This window comes from Euprymna scolopes, chromosome 15 (assembly GCF_053919585.1).
Source record: "Euprymna scolopes isolate OS-2025 chromosome 15, ASM5391958v1, whole genome shotgun sequence".
Classification (NCBI taxonomy): Eukaryota; Metazoa; Mollusca; class Cephalopoda; order Sepiida; family Sepiolidae; genus Euprymna; species Euprymna scolopes.
The window spans coordinates 47,134,225-47,157,441 of record NC_136496.1 but is presented as its reverse complement, the minus strand read 5'-3'; the positions used below and the strand labels follow the sequence as shown (position 1 = coordinate 47,157,441).

Genomic DNA, 23,217 nt, shown 5'->3' with positions numbered 1-23,217 from the left:
CAAGGATGGAGTACTGCTGCCACATCTGGGCAGGAGCTGCTAAAAATAGCCTATCCTGCCTTGACAGTACAAAATAGACTTCGTGGTTTAGTGGGGGATGCCCTTTTCTCTTCCCTGCAGCCTCTCTCCCACAGAAGAGACGTTGTGAGCCTGTCTTTGTTTTATCGTTATTTACATGGCAAGTGCTCATCTGAGCTCCAATCTCTCGTCCCCCCTCGCCAATCTTTCATGATAAACACCTGTCTAGCTGAAACCACTGTCAATAATTTTCCCCACTCTTTATCTGTGCCTAAACCAAAACATAGATTCCATGAACAAAGCTTCTTTCTCAGAAGTGCACGCCTGTGGAACTCTCTTCCGTTTGCCTGTTTTCCACCTGACTACAACTTGGATGTCTTCAAGTCCAACATAAACAAATTCCTGATGAACCGCTCCCTTAAGTAAGACACTTTATCAAATCTCCGATACTAACGATTACTACGATACTATCCCATTGATTACTGTACACGCAATAACCCTTATTCCTGAGTGGCTTCCAGGCCTTGATAAGTGATGACCTCCATGTAAAAAAAAAAAAAAGGAACAAACTAAGTTATGTGTTCATCAACGTTTCGTCTTTATTACAAGAAGTCTTGCATAGTCGAAATCCTATTTCCATTATTCTCATCATAATGAAATGTATAAACAGAAAATGGAATGTCCATTAGTAAATAAAACAATTTTATATTATTGAGTTGTCGTCATCGTCATCACTATTAATAACAGCAACAATACTAAAAAATTTAGTTTTAAAAATAATAAACTTATGTATTCAATTATTAAAAGAAACCTTTATTCTAAAGTAATTTTTTTGCAGTTTTTGCTATGAATAAATGTATGCGTGCAAAAATATAACTAAAAAAAATTATCAAATGGGAGTTATAATTTTGAATTTTAAACTTTTTTCATTGAATCACTTTAATTAATATTACTACTAATAACACTGGTCAACAACAAATTTATTGTCTGTGTTTTTTTTTAGCTGATTTGGGATGAATCTGATGAGTTGAATCCAAAAATCACATTGGTTTTGCTCAATGAAGTCAAGTTTTTGAGCTATAGCATGTCATTTTTTACATTTTTGAGCTATAGCATGTCATTTTTTACATTTTTGTTCACATCTATGCATGTGTAGGGTATTTTAGAAGAAGTTGGTGTGAATATAATGGCATGTTGAATAATTGTTTTAATTGGAAATGATTATTTTAATGACAAGAAGTGTTCAGGTTTGGGTGATTAGGTTGAAAGGGATCATTTTGAAGTTGAAATCTTTCAAAAATTGGTGCTCAACATTACACAGAGAAAGACTGGCCTATGTGGAAGGAATTGGTGCCTTGTAAAGAAAGTAATGTCATTAACAGCCGTCTAGTGGACAGAGACAGAATACTCTTCCCACCGCTGCACAATGCACATCAAGCTCAGTTTAATCAAGCAGTTCACCAAGGCTCTGTATGAGGATAGTGACTTCTTCACTTACTTGTACCAGGCTTTTCCAGGATTGACCATGGAGAAGTTGAAAGCTGACATCTTTGATGATCCTCAGATCTGGCAGCTCATCAGAAATCTAGAGTTCGAAAATTCAGTGTTCTGGCAACAATAAGGCCAGAATCCTTATCCTCTTGGCATTCGGGCCAAGATCAAAGTATAGTATCTGTTCTGATATTGCACTTCAATTTTTTGTTCTCAGTTAGTGGACGAGAAATCCTTCACAACAGAGGCAATTTTTATTTTTGTTCCTACCTCACATTAAAAACCGACCCTGGTGTCTAACTCTGCCCTCGTGGGGAGGCAAGTAAATAGGAACAATAAGGCCAGAAACTATGCAGAACTTGTCAACAACAGAAACCTGAGTTGCAACATGAGCATCAAGATGCACTACCTATTTTCACATATTGACCGGTTTTCTGAGAACATGGGTTCAACGAGCCGAGGGAGAGAATCTATCAGGACCTGAAAGAGATAGAGACCAGGTATCAGAGTCGCTGGGACACAGTCATGATGGCTAAATATTGTTGGAATCTGAAGACCTTCTTGCCATTGAGCATTCCAGGAGTTTGAAGAAACAGAAATTCAAGCCCTGAAGTTTGAACAATGGTGAAACAATATGCAATTTACGTGTACTTACCTTTATCAATGTCCACCATTCAGTTTACAGTAATCGATGTTTCTTTCATATCAATCAATATATCTTGTTGGCAAAACATTTTTTTCTCTTAAAAACATATTTAGGGTGATATGTATTGACAAAAAAAGCTGATAATGCCACAAAAATGTAATCGATTTTGTCACAAAATCTGACTTTTTTTTTCCAAATCAATTTAACACCTGACCTGATGGAGAGAAATGGATGCCATTTACTGATTCAGCAAAAATGCCATAAATCAGTTGTAGAAATCGTGACAATATTCAAAAACTACAAAATTGTTGCCCAGTGTAATATTAATATCAAGAAAACTACTGCGGAAAATCTTATAGAATATAAATTTATTAGACATGATTTAAAAACATGCAAATGAATTGTAGCCTTGACTATATTTTATGAGTTTTTTTGTCTGTAGTGAATATGTGAGCATATTTTATTATATCATTGAATTATATAGATGTACAGTGTTTTGATATAAATATTGTTCAAATAAGTAAAAAAAACTTTTCTCATTAATTTATTTAGAAGAGAGAAAAAAACTTAAGATAAAAAAAGAATTTGTCTTATTTTTTTATAATTTAGAAAAATGAGAGCACTTTTCTTTTTTGTTTTGCACAGCAAATTTTAAAGTTATTATTGGAATTATCACCACCAAATTTAGTTTTAAAAATAATTAATGTAATTATTAACCTTTGTTTATTATCGTGTTTGTTAATTTAAAACATTTTTTAGTTATTGGTTAAAGTTAATATTAGGTCACTTGAATTAACTAATATTATTACTAATCATAATAATATTAATAGCAAAAACAAAACAAAACAAAAAACGATTGTTTGGAATTTTGTAAAGATTCCCTAGTTTGACAGAAAGATTCCAAATATTTACAATATATACCTGAAGAAGGTCAAAAGGTTACATTGACTGAAACATAAGAAAATATCCGGACATTACAAATTATCAATCTTCATCTAAAAAATTCAGAAGCATATTCTTTATTCATTTATCAACTCTTGTTTTTTTAAAAGTCTGAATTTAATGATACTACATTCGAAGTAAGATATTAATGGTACTGCTAGTATTTTTAATTATAAAACAAACATATCAGTAATAATGAGATTTTTTACCTCCGGTTTGTTATAATAAATCTTACTAACTAAATACTTCAAATATAATATAATAGAATGTAAGTGTTGAAACCGTACAATATTTGTTGTTATTTTTATAAGCAAAGTGAATTAGTTGCACAAATGAGCCTAATATTATTTTTATTATTTTAATTTAGGCCAAAGTCTTCCAGAAAGTCAACAGTCTAGCAGCTTGACGAGTAGTGGCGTTTTCAGCTTCAACTCAGACAGAAGCGACCCATCTCCGCCTTTGCCTAATAACACATCACTTACCCAGGGTGCTGCCCTTAGTTGCTCCTGGCCGCAAGATGAAGGTCTTGATCTGGAAGCAAATGTACGCAATTATTTTGATGAATTCCAAGATGAACCAAAAAGGAAAAAAGCTCATGTAAGTTGAATATGTGCATTATTTTTACAATATTGCTATCAATATTGATTTTCTATTCATACTTTTTGTTCGGTTGATGCAATATTAAATCATTGATTTACAAAAGTTATTGTCATTATTTTAGATGAGTGTTATTAATATTATATTTTACTTCGAGTTATTTTATGACCATATAAAGATATTTCATATTAGTATGAAGTGAAAGAACTAAACATTTCAAATGTAAACACTTCATAAATTAAAATATATATTCAACAGTGACAACCGCCAAGTCAACTGAACAACAAATGTGAAAATCTACATGACTCAACACAAACAATACCATCAATGTGACCCAACATGATACCAAGCACTTCCGTCGACATGAACTGGCACAATCTCGAACAATTCCGTTGACACGACCCAGCATGGTCCCAAACAATCCGTTGACATAACCTGACACAATGCGAACAATTCCATCGCTATAACCTGACACACTAACAGAGCAACCTCGGCAGTTACTCACTGAAAGATTCTGATGTCATTATTTGTAACGCTTGGACAAATTCATTTTCACTATAAGTCGGCCTAAGACAAGCAAATCTTTTGGACACACCAAAATCGTGTGTGCACACCCACATTGGTGCAAACTCAGTAAATCTTTCTCCACAAAACACAGCCCCATTTTTAGTAAGCAACTCAACTTTCAATTTTCACAGAACACAATTTCCAACTGCTTCATGATGCTAGCAGAATCTTATTAGTACAGCTGTTTTCAGATAGCAAAATGGCTAGGGTCACAGTCTATCAACATCAGGTACAGCTGAGTACCAAAATGGGTTTTATATATATATATATATATATATATATATATATATATAAAATTGGAGCAGGATTGATATATATATCAATCCTGCTCCAATTTTCCGTCGCATCAAGCCTACCCAGCTTCCAATGCACTGGGGCTGGATCTATGGATTGGCATTCTTTGCAATCCTCAACCACTATCCACACTTCAGCATCAGTTATTTCTGGGTTGATTAACTTTACAAAGTACAACTGTAGCAGCCAACACTCGCTACAGTCACAGGCAGGAGCTAATTCTCACGATTCGAGATTTGAAATCCATTTCCTCCTGGCTTATCCAATCACAAGCCAGCTCTCTATCATGAGTACATAAAAGGCGAAATCTAAAACTCTTCACCCTCTTTGGTCCTGACCCTGCCTGGGAGTAGACTTTTCCTGGGGCTTTGGCCCCAGGGAGAATGTGAGGACAACAAGCTAGCTATGGCTTTCTTTAAACTCACATTTATTTCCACGTGCGGTATCCACACAAACTTTATTTATTATGCTAAAGAACTGCTCTCATCGATACAACTCACACTCACCCACGACAACACGTAAACACACTGAAGACTTTGCCCTTTCTTTCTCCTTTAACTGGCGTCTTTTGTCACGGCGCTACTAGCTATAAACACATGTAAATAGAACTGTTCTCTCCTCAACAAGCCCACAATATATTAATTCTATCTGTGACCGGCTTCCTTCTTACCGACGACTGCTAACTATAAACATGTGTAAACAATATATTAATTCTATCTGTGACCGGCTTCCTTCTTACCGACGACTGCTAACTATAAACATGTGTAAACAATATATTAATTCTATCTGTGACCGGCTTCCTTCTTACCGACGACTGCTAGCTATAAACATGTGTAAACAAATCTGTTCTCTCCTCAACAAGCCAGCAATATATTAAATCTATTTTTACACAAGAAACCTTCCACCTACTAACCCTTCTACTAACAAAAATGACAAATAAAGTTGTTTATTAATATAGAATGAAACTCCATTTCGTTGTTTCTTATATTCTATACTCTGTACATCTATGGGCCGGTCATTGGTGTGTGACCAAACCACGTGTTACACTAAATGTCTTGGAACTGGTCCGCGTAGGAAGATCTGTCGATTAGATCTCTTTCTGTCTAGGTAAGATTAAAGTCATACCTGGAATGTTGGGTGTGGTTGTGTTGTTCTTCTCCCAGAATGATGTCTTCTTCCTTGACGGTTTGACATGGTTGGAATCTTCTTCTCCAGGTCCGCTTCGTTTATTAATGTAGACATTTAAGGCAGACACAAAAAACGACACATGATACAATCGTAATACATGAGAAATATAATTAACTATTTTTTTACAAGAAAATATTACAATATTTTTACAAAAACAATTTACAAATGATAATTAACTTTCACAATTAAAACTAGCTAACGAGTGCTTAGAGGAGGGGGTGCCCCCCTCTTCTCATTTATGGAGAGACAAAAATATGTGCTCACCTCATGGCTGTTTGGACAAAAAGAGAGCGAGAAAAGAAAGGGAATTGTGGGATTACATTCTGGTTGCTTATTTCTTTGTATCCCTCTGCTTATGGCCAAATCACCTCCTGGCCATTTTGGGGGGATGTTAACAACCGCCACAACCGGGGCACTAAGATATAGTGCCACATCCCTTCCCATGCACTCAAAAATCTATGAGTATTCATAAATTTCAGAAGTCCCTAATTTTCCGTGGATGGTGCGTCAATCAGCTGTCTGCGATCAATGTCTATATGCCCTTCGTTCCATCAGGAACTCAGTGAAGCACTTTATTTTTTTGCCAGGCCCTTGGTCGGCTGCTATACTGCTTCAAATACCAAAGAGGATAATCATCCTCGCCCTCCATCGAGGCAGAGAAAAAAAATGGAGGAATTTCAACCTCCTAGTATAACATACCTTACAACCACAGGTCCTTTTATGATTTCAGTCACTGGATTTATGCTCTCTTCAGCAACCAGTATAATGTATTTTAATCAAGCCGGAGTTTACGTGACTTCATCTCGGGTTTGATGATCATACCGACCTACAAATATTTCAATTTATTCTGCATCAACTTATCAATTAAGTTTATTTTAATGAGCCGGAGTTACGTGGCTTCATCTCGATTTTGATGATCATGCCAACCACTACATAATTCAATTTGCTCCTGTAATAGACAAAAAAAAATTACAAAAACGTCTACTACTACTGGGTTTATTGCTCCTTTCAGCAACCACTGTAGTTTATTTTAATAAGTGGATGTTACGTGACCTCATCTCGGGTGAGATGACCATGCTGACTTATATGGATTTAGTTAAACCTCAGTCCAGATCACCCTACCCCAACAACTCATTAGGAGATGGTGCTGTTCACTGGGTTTACGTTTCTCAACTACCAGTATTCCGGTCTTCAGAGGTACTAATCCGATTTAATTTTGTTAGAGCAAGGAGTCCACCGCCAAACGACTAATAGAAACCATCAACCACAGAATATTTATTAATTATTAAGTTTTTCTTTTATATAACAATATTACTTAAGGATTTATTTAAGGAGGGCACTCAGCCTTTATGAGTCGTAATACTCAATTAGGGCAAAAAAAAATTTCACAAAATAAACGATTCAGGAACCTGGATATACATAAAATCAATGAAACAATATGTTTTGTTTTCTTAAAAAAAACATTTAAAAAATCGTTTCACAGAACCTCGGTCACAATTAGAATTAGTTTACGCAATGCAAACGCATTTCAAGTTATTTCATTCATAATTAGCTTTCTTCCAAATTTCAGGTACATTTCAAAGTATTTGTTTTGTTTTGTTTTTTCAAAATAACTTTCTTCACAAAAGATCATTAAAATTCCATTCCAAAATTTAAAAAATTATTTCAAATATTTGGTTCATCATTAAAATCTATTTTTCTTCCCAAAGGATCATTAAAAATTTCGAATGTAGAAATATTTTAGGCTAGTTAACTTCTTTCCAAAGTAATTAATTTATCAGTAAATGCAATCTTCTTAAAAGATCATAGAAAATTAATTTCGAAATTCAGGAAGTATTTCCACCTTTTTTTTTTTCTTTTGTTTATAATCAACGTTCTTTGGACATTTAAAACATTTTGGAGTATTTGATTTATTATTACAATAATTTTCTTCACAAAAGATCATAAATTTCGAACTAACCCCCTTTTTACAATGAAATTACAAAAAATATTCCAAGTATTTGGTTAATTATTAAAATTAATCCTTTAAAAAAAATCATCAATATTTATTTTGAATCAATTTACCTTTCACAATGAAATTTAGAAACATCCCAAGTTCCATTTCATAATTAGTTTTTTAAAACTCAGTATACATTTAAAATTATTTAATTTATTCTTAAAAATAATTTTTTCTTATAGACTATTATCAATGTCATTTCGAATTTAGAAACCTTTCATGTAAATTAATTTTTTTTTCAAAGTAATTAGTTGATTATTTAAAAGCAACCCCCTTCCTAAAAGATCATTTCGAATTAATCCACTCCCACCACTCATGGAAGTCAAATTAGTTAATGACCAGTTCTATATAACTTAATAGCTTGAGAAAATTAAAGTTTTGACCATGATGAAACTCCATTAAATTCAAGTAGATCAATGTGAAAAATCTGTCCTCGTTAAATGAAGGAGAGATCCTTCTAGACTGAAGAATTTTTTTTTCTTAAGAATCAATTTAATTTTTCGAAAATACCTTTGTCGTGGGGTAAGGAAACTTGGTTGTGCAGACCAAGCTTTACTCAACTTAAACCCAACGTACAGCCTGCAATACAAAAGAACATAACGCTCCTGAGACATATTGTAAAGACAGTGACATATGAACAATGTACATATACAACAATAAATAAATAGTGAGGTAAAGTAAGTAATGAAAGCGAGACACCCATATGTCTGCACCGATGCTGAGCTTGTTTCCCGCCAGTCTCCAAAACACAAACAAATATGAAAACACTCGCTCGCGAAGTATGAAAATGTCACAGTAACAACAAAGTTAACCTACAAAACCAATATAACATTCTTCCCTCCTAGAAAGAAAATGATAGCACTGTAGGTATGCGCTGACACAGCAGACCTTAGACAAACTAGAACAGAATTAATAATATACACAAACACATGTACACATCACCCCTCCTCTCAGCCAAAGACATCTATACACCTGATTTAGTCCCAGCCATAGCGTATAAGAGGTTTTGAGATATGAGTAGATTTCCTTGTTTCACATGGAGTGTCATTTTCACAGTTCAAGTGTTGTACCTCCTCAGCAACAGTCTCCTCCTGCACTGAGGCTGTCTGATCCTCTACATTAGATACCACAGGTGTTTGATAAGTCTGTCCAGGTTCCTTAAGGTAAGTTCCTTGAATAGTTGAGGTGTCAGGACACTGGGCTAGATCACGGACAGATACCGTAGACTCTCGCCCGTCAGAGTACCTGATGGTGGTATAGGTGGGATTGCAGTCAAGAAGTTCAACCTGATCCACAAGACGGTCATTCTTGCTGCTTCTTACAAACCGTCGCAGCAACACAGTACCAGGTGTCATTAACCAAGAGGGCAGAGAGTTTCCATGAGTCGAACGTCGTTGAAATGTAAAGAACCTTTCATGTGGCATGGTGTTGGTAGAGGTACATAAGAGTGATCTTAAGAAGTGCAGCACACCTGGAAGAACCAGGTCCCAGTGAATAACAGGCAAGTTACGGGACTTGAGAGCTTATTTGACAGATTTCTAAACTATGCCATTATATCGTTCCACTTGAGAGTTGCCTGTGGGGTGGTATGGGGTCGTGCGACTGTTTGCAACTCCCTTTTGCGAAAGGTAGTCTTTTAGGTCCTTAGACATGAAGGAAGTCCCTTAGTCAGAATGAATGTAGTGTGGCATTCCACAAAGAGTAAAGATCTGCTCCAGACATTTTATCACTGTCAAAGTGTTCATATTAGGACAAGGGAATGCGAAGGGGAAGCGTGAATACTCATCAACCACTGTCAGCATATAAGGGTTACGTGAAGCAGTAGGTAAGGGTCCCTTGAAGTCAATGCTGAGCCGCTCCATCAGTTGTGTTGCTTTCATTAGCCTCCTTTCTGCAGGATTGTAAAACCAAGGTTTTAAGTCTGCACGGATCCTGCAGGAAGCACAAGTCCTCTTCACTTCCTCTGTGGAAAAGGGGAGATTTTTTGTTCTCACAAAATACAGCAGTCTGGTTACCCCTGGATGACAAAGTCCATTATGAATATCTGTGAGGGTTGATGATGCAAAAGTTGAACAACAAAATACTCGAGTGAGAGTATCTGGCACCACATTTTCCTTCCCTGGTCGATATCTTATAGTATAACTGAAGGCTGCAAGCTCCAGTCTCCATTCTTGGATCTTGCTATTCTTGATCTTGGTACGTTTTCTACAGTCAAACATGAATGCCACAGAACGTTGATCAGTCACAAGGTTGAAGTGACAACGTGCTAAGAAGTGGCTCCGTTTCCTTACTGCTTCAATAATAGCAGTAGCCTCCTTTTCGACTATGTGGTAATGCAGCTCACTCCCTTGTAGTGTCCTGGACATAAAAGCAATAGGTCTGCCTCCCTGGTTGAGTACTGCAGAAACAGCAACATCAGATGCATCACACTCAACCTCAAAGGGCAGGTTTTCATCCACAGAGTGAAGACTGGTCGCCTCTAGTTCACCTTTGAGCTCATTAAATGCTTGTAGTGCTTTTTTATCAAGTGGAAACTTTCTTACTTTCACCAACGGTTGTATTTTCTGCGAGAAGTTTTGAATCCATTTAGCATAGTAGGCAAACATTCCTAGTGTCCTTTTTAAAGATCCAGTATTTGATGGTGCTGGAAGCTCCTGTAACGGACGAAGTCTCTCAGGATCTGGCCTTATGACTCCCTCCCTCACACAGTACCCAAGAACATTAATGGAGTTCACAGATTTTATAGTTTTTGACTCATTAAGGGTTATGTTCCTCTGACTGACAACCTTCAAAAAGCGTTGCACATTTTGGTCGTGCCCCTCTTGCTTGTGACCAGCAATAGTAATATTATCAAGGTATGGAAAGGTATCTTGCAAGTGTTCATCCTTGATTAACTTGTCCATAGCCCGCTGAAAAATGACTACACCATTTGTAACTCCAAACGGCACCCTGCAAAACTGGTATAGGCAACCATTGGCTTCAAAGGCAGTGTATTTCCTCTCGGCCTCCTTTAATGGTATCTGATGGTAAGCACTTTTCAGGTCGAAAGTAGAGAATTCACTGTATTTTGCCAAGTTGTTGACCATCTCATCAATTCTTGGAAGGGGGTACGCATCCAGTTCTGTGTACTGATTAATTGTCTGTGAGTAGTCAATACACAAGCCTAAGGACACCCTTGACTTGAACTCGCCCGACTTACACACCCGGGCAAAATGCCCCTTTTTGGCACATTTGTTACAAGTAGCCTCACGTGCTGGGTAGCGATTCCGTCCATGGTAAGGACCACCACAAAAGAAGCACTTTTTGGTATTACTACAGGTTGCAGCCACTGCTGATTTCTCAGATGCCAGCACTTCCTGAGCTCCACCCTCCTCAGTAGTAGTCGCTGAAGAACCTTCCGATGTCCGTGAAGCAACTACAGCAGCAGTGTGAGCAGTCCATGGAGTATAGGCATCAGCATTACGCTGAGCCAGGTCTAGTGTGTAGGCTCTGTTGTAAGCAGCCTGCAGATCAAGAGTGTCACTTTCAAGGAGGCGGTGGCATATCAAGGATGAGGCAATGCCATTGATAAAAGCATCGCGAATTGATTCCTCACGCTACTTTTCTGCACTCACAGCCTTAAAGTTACAATCCTTGCTTAACTTACGGAGTTCTCTGAGAAACTCGTCAAAGGATTCACCCGGTTTCTGCTGTCTAGTTGCTAAGAGGTGTCTAGCAAAGATTTCATTGTGAGTTTTTACATATAAATTTTGCAGAGTAGAGATAGCAGAATCATAGTCTTCACAGTCTTCAATGTACTCAAATACATTATGGGTCACACAGTTGACCAACGTCCGAAACGTATCTGGAGCCTTGTCCCCGCACTCCTCAATGAAGTTCTTGAAGGTTCTGTACCAGTGACGCCACTCCTTCGCTGCTGACGGAGTGCTGGGGGTCGATGTCTAAGCGCGTGGGTGGAGTACTTTCTCCATGGTTGGTCGTAAGTTGAGTAAATTGTTGTAGGGTAAGGAAACTTGGTTGTGCAGACCAAGCTTTACTCAACTTAAACCCAACGTACAGCCTGCAATACAAAAGAACATAACGCTCCTGAGACATATTGTAAAGACAGTGACATATGAACAATGTACATATGCAACAATAAATAGTGAGGTAAAGTAAATAATGAAAGCGAGACACCCATATGTCTGCACCGATGCTGAGCTTGTTTCCCGCCAGTCTCCAAAACATAAACAAACATGAAAACGCTCGCTAGCGAAGTATGAAAATGTCACAGTAACAACAAAGTTAACCTACAAAACCAATATAACAACTTTTCAATTCACACTTCAGGAACATTTAGAATTCGGTTTAATTTCAAATAAACCTTCAATTAAGGAATTTGCTCGAATAATTCTTCCTTAAAATGTTTTAAAAATTCAAGAAAATTTTACCGTTAATCAAATAATTGTCTTAAAAAATTATTAAAAATTTGTGTAGCATCTAGAGCATTATAATTGAGTATTTTTCTCTCGTTGAAAATCATTAAAAAATCGCGTAACGTTTTGAGCATTACAATAGAACAATTTCTCCTTTTAAGAAATTATCAAAAATCCAGAATACACTTCACGCTTAATTGCATATCTTAAAAATCATTTAAATTCATGTAACATTCAAAGTTTAATAGCATAATTTTTTCTTTAAAAAATTATGAAAAATTAATTGAACATTATAAAGGCTACAATCTGCACATCCTATAAGTAATTTTATCCTTTAGAACTTCGTAAAAATTTAAGAATTCAAGTTAATTCATGCTTATATGCTCCTTCGTAACCTGCCATGGGGGTTGAATTATATGAGCACCAAAAAGCAAGCGAAAGAGAGGGTAAGGGGGAAGCGAAGGCTTCACTATAACCTCCCACCATAACTCATAACAAGCACTGCCCTCAGGCATAAAATATTTTCGATAATTTTAAGTCATTTTCTCTCATCCTCAAAAACTTTCAAAGGGTAAGAGAATGGGAGACATCAATAGAAAGAGAGAGAGGTGGGGCAGAGTGGTAGCGTTCCATCACACACTCCACCTCACTCCTAACACCATTACATCACTCCTAACACCATTACATCACTCATAACACAATTACATCACTCCTAACACAATTACCTCACTCATAACACAATTACCTCACTCATAACACCATTACCTCACTCATAACACAATTACCTCACTCATAACACAATTACCTCACTCATAACACCATTACATCACTCCTAACACAATTACATCACTCCTAACACCATTACATCACTCCTAACACAATTACCTCACTCATAACACAATTACCTCACTCATAACACAATTACCTCACTCATAACACAATTACCTCACTCATAACACCATTACATCACTCATAACACAATTACCTCACTCATAACACCATTACATCACTCCTAACACAATTACATCACTCCTAACACCATTACATCACTCCTAACACAATTACATCACTCATGACACAATTACCTCACTCATAACACCATTACATCACTCCTAACACAATTACCTCACTCATAACACCATTACATCACTCATAACACAATTACCTCACTCATAACACAATTACCTCACTCATTACACAATTACCTCACTCATTACACAATTACCTCACTCATAACACCATTACATCACTCCTAACACATTTACATCACTCCTAACACCATTACATCACTCCTAACACAATTACATCACTCCTAACACAATTACCTCACTCATAACACAATTACCTCACTCATAACACCATTACATCACTCCTAACACAATTACATCACTCCTAACACCATTACATCACTCCTAACACAATTACCTCACTCATAACACAATTACCTCACTCATAACACAATTACCTCACTCATAACACAATTACCTCACTCATAACACCATTACATCACTCATAACACAATTACCTCACTCATAACACCATTACATCACTCCTAACACCATTACATCACTCCTAACACCATTACATCACTCCTAACACAATTACATCACTCATGACACAATTACCTCACTCATAACACCATTACATCACTCCTAACACAATTACCTCACTCATAACACCATTACATCACTCATAACACAATTACCTCACTCATAACACAATTACCTCACTCATAACACCATTACATCACTCCTAACACAATTACCTCACTCATAACACAATTACCTCACTCATAACACCATTACATCACTCCTAACACCATTACATCACTCCTAACACAATTACATCACTCCTAACACAATTACATCACTCCTAACACCATTACATCACTCCTAACACAATTACATCACTCATAACACAATTACATCACTCATAACACAATTACCTCACTCATAACACAATTACCTCACTCATAACACCATTACATCACTCATAACACAATTACATCACTCCTAACACAATTACATCACTCATAACACCATTACATCACTCCTAACACCATTACATGTGTATTGGTCTGCCATTTTTATCTTTTAAATTTCTTTTAAACCGTGGTTTTTAGATATTCATTTATCGTTGAGTCTTTTTTTTCTTCTGCCTGAAACACATCCTAAGGCTAGAACGGTTCGTTCAGTTTTTAAAATTAAATTTTTGACTTTTATAATTCAAATCACAAGTCAACCACATTTTAACACAATTTTTTTCCCCTTAAATATAAAAAACATTTGATTTTTTTCTTACCTTTAACATAATTTTAAGTACAATTCTGTTTTTTTGAGAATTTAACACAATACCCTTGTTTTCACCTGCAAATAAACGATATTTGTGTATATCTCACGCATATATACATATTTTTTTTTGTGTATATCTCACACATATATACATATTTGTTTTTGTGTATATCTCACGCATATATACATATTTTTTTTTGTGTATATCTCACACATATATACATATTTTTTTTTGTGTATATCTCACACATATATACATATTTTTTTTTGTGTATATCTCACACATATATACATATTTTTTTGTGTGTATATCTCACACATATATACATATTTTTTTTTGTGTATATCTCACGCATATATACATATTTTTTTTTGTGTATATCTCACACATATATACATATTTTTTTTGTGTATATCTCACACATATATACATATTTTTTTTTGTGTATATCTCACACATATATACATATTTTTTTTTGTGTATATCTCACACATATATACATATTTTTTTTGTGTATATCTCACACATATATACATATTCTTTTGTGTGTGTCTTAACTGTGTATGTATGTACATTTCTCTTTTTTTCATTTTTACCACAACCACATTGCCTTTTTTTTTTCCATTAAATACTTTTTTTGACTTTCCATTATTGAAATCATTCGTATTTTTTTTGTTTTTCTATCTGTTTTTCTATGACTATCTTTTATTCTCTTTTTTCCTGCTTTGTTTGAATGCGTGTTTGCCATTTCTCTTTACAATCACTTTTTTTTTCACTCTTGTGGTCAACCCAAGCATTTTGTGTTATGTGTGTATTCTAATGGCATTTTTTTGTGATCGTTTCATCAAAACTCGCTACGTATATCATTATATCTACAAATCTTATATACAGTTTATGTAGATTTATACAGTCGGGTGTGTATACACACGATCGAACTCCTTTTAAGGACCTTTAAATTATGTATAGTTCTTAACTGCATGTGTGTGTTTTTTTTTCTTTATAGTTTTGTAAACCTATTCACGTTTTTTTTTTTCTGTGTTCTTTCATTTTTTGGGGGGTGTACCAAAGCTCCTTCATAGCATAGGGTCATGAAAATGGTTATCGCCAGTACCAAACAAACAATGTTATATTACGGAGGAGAGGGAGCTTGTCTTTTGTAATTCAGTCTCATTATTATTATTATTATTATTATTATTATTATTATCATTATCATTATCATCATTATCATCATCATCATCATCATCATCATCATCATTACTACTACGTGTTTTTTATTACATGTGTATCTATGCATGTGGTCTTGTTACCTCTAGTGTGTGTGTATATACATGTGTGAATAAAGTTCACTATACCTTTTTTTCTGTTATTTTTGTCTTCTTTTTGGGATACGATTCTTCTCATCACTGGTTTATGCTGCAAGGAATATCTCAGACGAAAACATAATGCCAATTTTCTGGCATAGATCACTTTGTCTATGAGTGAATAGAGGAGGGAAAACCATTGCATTAGCGACTCACGTTTTTTTGCATTTTCAACACATTTCTATGTCTAACCCTGACACATTTGCTTTGCCCAAAATGCGAAGCCAAAATCACGTTTGTTTCACTTAAAATTGGAAGGCAGACTCCATTTGCATGCGAGTGAAGAGATATATTTTTCTCTTTCTTTTATGCTCTCTTTCTTACTTTCCATGCTCTCTTTCACGCGAACCAAATGACACTTCCGCTGTCACTGTTGACCTCAACTACAGTATTCGACAGATGTCAACACTTATCCCCTTTTGAACACTTTTTGCACTAACCGACCTGCACAGAAAAATCACAATTTCTAAAACTGGAATAGATTATATATCAATTATGCTGCCCTCTTTCTCCACGCATGTGCACACACACACACACACACACACACACACACACACACACACACACACACACACACACACACAGATGGAGAGGAGGGGCATGTCACCATTGATTGGAAAATTCATCTGAACTTCAGATTTTTTTACCATTGGCTACACATCTCTGTTTATTAATCTGGGAATTACTTAATAATGCCATTACTCGAAAGTAATTATATACATCAGAAATGTAGTTGGATATCTGAGCTCCTACTATTTAATGCCAATCTGTTAACAGTTAGAACTTTTTTTGGGTCGGCTCCATTCCAAAAAAATAAAATTGAAACATTGAATCACTATACAGAATCCTCTTGTTGCAGAAGTCGCTAGATGGAAAACTGAGTGAATTGACAATCGATAAGAGCTAGGTAATGAGCACCCCTTTACGTAGTGGCTAATCATTGTCATATCTTTGGGGATGTCAGTTTCCCTCTTTGCCATTGAATCGGTACCAGATCAATGGATATTTACTTATGACTGTTTAACTGCAGATTGCATACGGGACAATCCTCATAACAAAATATATTGCTTGTGGTTTACTCCAAGGTGGCCACTGTTCAAACAGATTCATTGTATTTAACTTGACTTCATATTGTCACTGGGAAAACATTTGCAACACAAGTTCTGCCTCCTTCCTCATTGTCTCTAACCATCTTCATGGTATTCTAGTGATCTAGTCTGCTTCAATTTGATTTGTAAATATAATACTGCCGACCAATTCTTAAAAGATTTGCTGTCTTCTTTCAATGAGCAGTTCATTCACAGCCATAGTCAGCTCACTGGCTTTGCTGGTCAATGTGTTGCTGAGCCATTAGTGAACATATATAACACATATCCTGTGGATCAGTTATCACTTCTAAGTGTTTAGTTCACTCTTCTTTATAATTGCATCCAATATTGATTTGTCATGTGTCTGATTCAATCAACACATGACACATCAATTGTGGTGCCATGCAATTCAATTCAGATGTGTGTGACCAGAGAATTTTTGTCAACCCATCTATTGATACCTCATTCTCCTTTCCATGGGTTGGCCTGACTCACTGTGCTTGTCCTTTCCTTAATAATAATATCAACTATCACTTTCATCCAGCTTAATGCAGGGAAATATCTAATGAGCTTTCCACACAAAACACCTTCCTTCTAGTAATAGTATCTAAGATATCAGGGAGCTCATGCCTGTGTTTCCAAAGTAGGAAAGCGTCTACTCCTCAGACAGTCAATCCCAGCATATTCAGGAGAGTATCACTTTTTACAATTGATTTTTTCAAGTACTCTAACCACTGTGCCAAATCTGCACTCATGGCACAGTGGTTAGAGTACTTGGAAAAATCAATTGTAAAAAGTGATACTCTCCTGAAGATTGAAGGTTCAATCTTCAGTGTGGGCAATTGAAAAATACAGTTGCGAATTACTTTAGATCTCTATCCAGTCATGGCTGACAGAACAAGAGCATGCTACCCCTGTTAAGTAAATAAAGGGTTCCGCTCAAAATTCTGTCCAAATTCCCGAGTTCAACATAAATATTCCTGAGTTCGACATTAGAGGTCTACGTTCCAACCTTCCAGAGGTTGAAACCCAATTACAGGAGACTAAACCAAACCTATTATTCCTAAGCGAAACTGGCATTGGACCGACTATTACCCTAGAAGACTTTGGAATTAAAAGATACTCTAACTTAACATCCAAAACTGACCCCCAAGACCGACATGGGCATGGAATATGTGCCTACATTAAAGATGTGGTATAGACATCTCCAAAGAAGATCTAAATTAGCCTATATGTGCTTCCAAGTTGCACTTGCTCACCCCACTGCGTTTATATTTGCCGTCTATCACACCCACAATAGCAGAGTTACTATCTTTAAGGGCATATCTGAGAAAATTGACCACATCCTGTCTGCTCATCCTTTGGCTAACATTCACGTCTGTGGAGACTTCAATGTTCACAATGTGGAATGGTAAACCCACTCAAACAAGACTGATGATGAGGGCAAGTTCTATCACGATTTTTCCATTGCTTATGACCTCACTCAGATTGCTCACGAACCCACCTGTGTGCCTGACACTGACAGTCAGTATGCAAGACCTTTTCCTCACAACTTGAGCTATGTTCGTCTTCCATTCTGTCCCCACTGAGTTCTTCCAATCACTCTGTTGTATCAGTTAAGATAAAAACGAAATGTAATGTCCTCAGACGTACCTCTCCATCATATAATATATCGATACTCTATGGCTGACTGGGATAGCTTCCATACATTTATATCAGATCTACCTCTGCATTCGATGTTTAAAAGAATGTGTCCTCTATAGTATCAGACTTGATGGAATAGTTAATTGTAGGTTTAGACCGTTTCATATTCTCGAAAATATCCCAACAAAATTCCAGCAAAAACCTAACAGCCAGCCGTGGTTCTCTGGAATGTGCTGCTACCATTGCACACAGAAATCACTTTTTCCATTGCTTCCAATATAACAGATGTACTGAGACCAAAGCCACTTTCAGGACTGCCAGCAACCACTGTAAAAGAGTAATGAAGAATGCAAGAGAGTTGTATGCTCAGTCCGTCAAATCCAAGTGGCTGAGCAGCGGCTTGATTCACACCAGTTTTGACAAAAAGCAAACAGGATCCTGAACAGAAGCATGTGCTCTATCCCAACTATCATCAATGAATCTGAGGTAATCTTGTCAGCATCGACAAAACAAAACTCTTTGTCAAGAACTTTGCAGCTAATTCTACCCGATGCGACCAAGGCCACCAACACCCCGTATTTCCTCCTGTATCATAAAACAAGCTATGCGATATACAAATATCTGTGCATGATGTTGCCAAGCTGGCCTGACAGCATGCCAATTATAGTGCTGACAAAGCTTCAACCAGAACTAACTCCCATACTTACAAAGTTGTTAAAGCATTGTCTTAAAGAGAATTGCTTCCCAGCACCCTGGAAAATCTCATCAGTATGCCCTGTATTTAGGAATTCAGGTGATCGCTTATCACCCTCTACATACAGACCAATAAGTCTCCTGTGTGTCATGAGTTACTGGAATATGTGTTAAATAGAGAAGTAGTCAACCACCTTAGCAAAAATAACCTTCTTAATGACATGCAATATGGTTTCCGTTCTGCTAGAGTCACAGCAGATGTGATAACTGTAATATCTCATAGGATTATTTCTTGACAGAGGCTGCCATTCTAGGGCAACTGCTCTTGACATATCAAAAACCTTTGATAGGGTATGGCATAAAGGTTTACTTCACAAGATCTCCAGCTATGGTATAGCTGGAAATGTCTTCTCAATTATTAAATCATTTCTCTTCATAGGTTTATAAGAGTAGTGGTTGATGGGCAGAAATCAGAAGCTCATAGTATTAATGCTGGAGTCCCTCAGGGGTGCATTCTGGGTCCAACTCTCTTCCTGATCTACATTAATGATCTTCCAAATCACATCCTTAGATCATTTGTAGACATTTATGCTGATGACATACTATCCATGGTGGCACATCGAAGGCTGTAAATGACAAAGTTCTCTCTGATTCTCTCTCCTCTGATATTGAGCTCGTGGTACAATGGGGAAAGAAGTGGCTGGTTACTTTTAATGCATCTAAAACCAAGCTTCTATCTTTACATCATCAATGCTCTGATTCTCATCTGGCATCAATCGAAATGAATGGCTCTCGTCTTGGGGAGGCTCCATGTTTTGACAGACTTCTGGGCTTGACCTTTACTCCCGATCTAAAATGGAACACATACATCAAATCCCAGGTTGCTGGAAAAGTGATGCGATCCTTCTATCAATCTAATAGATATTTCACTGCTGATGCAATTCTCTACCTATAAAAGAGCCAGGTACGTCCAAGGATAGATTACTGTTGCCACATCTGGCAAGAGCTGCTAGAAAGACCTTATCATACCTTGACAAAGTTCAAAATAGACTTTGTTGCCTTGTCGGGGATGCCCTTTTTTTCTTCCCTGCAATCTATTTCTCAGAGAAGAGATGTTGCAAGCCTGTCTGTGTTTATCGTTACTTTCATGGCAAGTGCTCGTCTGAGTTCCAATCTATGGTTCCCCCCTCGCCAAACATTCACAAGAAACACTCGTCTGGCTAAAACACTATCAATAATTCCCCCACTCTTTATCTGTGCCGAAATCTAAACGTGGATTCCATGAACAACGCTTCTTTCTAAGAACTGCACACCTGTGGAACTGTCTTTCATTTTCCTGTTTTCCAGCTGACTACAATATGGTCATCTTCAAGTCCAACGTAAACAAGTTTTTGATGAGCCGTTCCCCATAAGTAATCCAATTTACCAAATTTCCACTTCTAACGATAACTAAACATTATCCCATTGACTACTGTATACTCTTTAATCATTGAGTGGTCTCTGGGCCTTTATAAGGGTGATCCTATGTAAAAAAAAAAAAAAAAAAAAGAAGACAGTCGAAGATTACATCGATTGAAACGTTGTGAAAATCACACTCAAGATGAGAACAGTAGTCTGATGAATCCAAATAGTATGAATCACCAATCCTCATCTCAAAAATTCAGTACTCTTGGGGGTTCAAACTTTTGTTTGTCACAAGGAGCAAACCAAACTTTATTTATGAGTTGTTTTATTTCTTCATTGAATAATGTCCTGACTATTGCAGGCATCAAGTACTTTCTGATGTGATTTTTTAACTTTGCTTTTTTCTCACTTTGATGACACAGTTCGTTTATTTCATTATCAGTTGAACTCCACACGAAATTGCATCTCTTCAGTGAGTGATGGTGCAGCTGCACATTAGGAAATTGGATCTCCCCCTGAATTAGAGATTGATATTTTGTCAAGAGTTTATTTGAGGAAGAAGCCAACATATAGTGACAGAATTTTGGGGGTGTTGTCAAAATCCATTTTCCATTGTAACAAAATAAAAGAAAGAAAAAAAGGAAAAAGAAACATATAAAACAAATTTTCCGGAAAAGAGAAACTTAAGAAATGAGCAAATGAAATACAGACCCGAAATGTAATTAAATTGATTCGAATTTTATTAAAATAAAAGTTATGAATTGCTCTTATTTCCCAAAGCTAAGGTTTTAAAAATCCCTTAAAGAAACATTTAAAATAAAAAAAAAATACAAATAAAAAAACAACAGCAATTCTTACTTGAAAGAAAGGCTTAAAAGAACATATAAAAAATAGAAAATAGTTATTTTAAGTCCCTGTTTTAAGTTCAGTCTTTCTTTAAACAAATGTTTTCTTTTTTTCTCAAAAGGGAACCACAAACAAATAAAGTCTCTTTGACTTTAAATGGGAGAAAAGAAAATCATAAAGCCACTTTGGTAGGCTTTATGTGTACAAATAAAATAATTCTTACATCTGTATTTCCAAACTGTCTAAGACGTTGTGTTTTCCTTACATGGGAAAAATTCTGGTATTAATGTTTTATTTTTCTTTTAAAATAAAAAATGTTCTATGAAGGAAATTTCGGTTGAATTGTCTTCCAAGATGGTCTCTTTCAAGTTCCTTGAACAAAGAGGGAATTTTCTGTCCTGGCTGTGCCGATAATCTGCTCATCTTCTCCTCGGCAAAATTAATTCCTGTCTTTTACAGAAAAAAAATCCTCAAAACACAACCGGTTTCTTTCGTTGGTCCTTTTGAGACTAATAATTTTCCAGTTGTAAGACCTTGTTGCCTTTTAATAACTGGGAATGAAATTACATTGAAAGATTTTCCAGTTCGTAAGGCCTTGTCACCTTATAATTAACTGAAAAGGAAAATACTATTTTTCCCTAAAGGAGAAAGATACAAATTAAATTATTTAACATTAACAACCTTTTTTCTTGACAGAGTTGCGAAGCCTAGTAACTTGTCAGAGGCCGGTCAAACATGAACTGGCGAAAATGGGCAAAATTCCTTTCTCCTCCCACTCAAGATGGGCAAGAGGAGGTGACTGCTGGAAAGGAATTATGACGGTGATGATGATGATGGAAGGGAAAAGAGGCAATGACAGTGAGCAAAAGGCCGGTCAAAGAGTGTGTCCCTTTCATGTCAAGATGTTGAATGTGTGTGTATATAAAAAAATTAATAAAAATTATTTCTTCATTAAAATTTCAACAATAGTTATTCTCTCTGGACTCTTTTTCTCAGACAATTCAGAGAAATCTGAATTGGTCCTCCATGTTGAAATCAATGTGTATCATTCTGTGGTAGTTAGGGATCACATTCTAATCTTTTGATCTGGCCTCCATTAGCACACAACCATCATTATCATGCATGTTTGGTCTGAGCAAAAGTTAATTTGAAAGATAGCTTTTGCTCGGCTCAAAACCTGGGAAATGTTTATCTTTTCCATTCAAAAGAAGCTGTTGAACATAGTTGGGCAGCAATGCCTCACTTTCCGCAGGTCTGTTAGGACAGTTTCACCTGTACACATGTGGCATACCACAAACTTTTTGTATACTGCATATGAGTCCAAGGTGAGAATAAGGTTTTGTTTTTTTTATAGAAACAAATTGTTACTTTTTTTCTCACTTAACTGCAAGTAAACTGCGAACCTGTTAAGTACATGGAATTATATACTTCACCTCTTTAAATATGAATGGCTTGCATATGAGTTTAGCTTTCTTAATCTATTCATTAACAGATTGGCTTGGATCTGTACCACGGAACTTGTCTGTCATCATGCAGTCGAATACAACTCTTGAAACTATCAATGTTTTAAAATTATTCAATTATTTTTTATTTTTTTACATGGGGAGTCACCACTTATCAAGGCCCGAAGGCCACTCAGGGATAAGGGTTATTGCGTGTACAGTAATCAGTGAGATAGTATTGTAGTAATCATTAGTATTGGAGGTTTGATAGAGTGTCTTACTTAAGGGGGCGG

The 23,217-nt window shown here is 36.3% G+C and overlaps 1 protein-coding gene across 1 annotated transcript in view; it reads left to right on the top strand.

Annotated features, from left to right (window-relative positions):
- Positions 1-23,217, top strand: part of LOC145293815 (zinc finger protein 704-like) — a 110,626-nt gene that overhangs the window by 28,308 nt on the left and 59,101 nt on the right. The window contains exon 3 of the mRNA XM_080140429.1: positions 3,465-3,694. Coding sequence (XP_079996555.1) covers positions 3,465-3,694 — 230 coding nt within the window. The remainder of the gene's footprint in view (positions 1-3,464; positions 3,695-23,217) is intronic.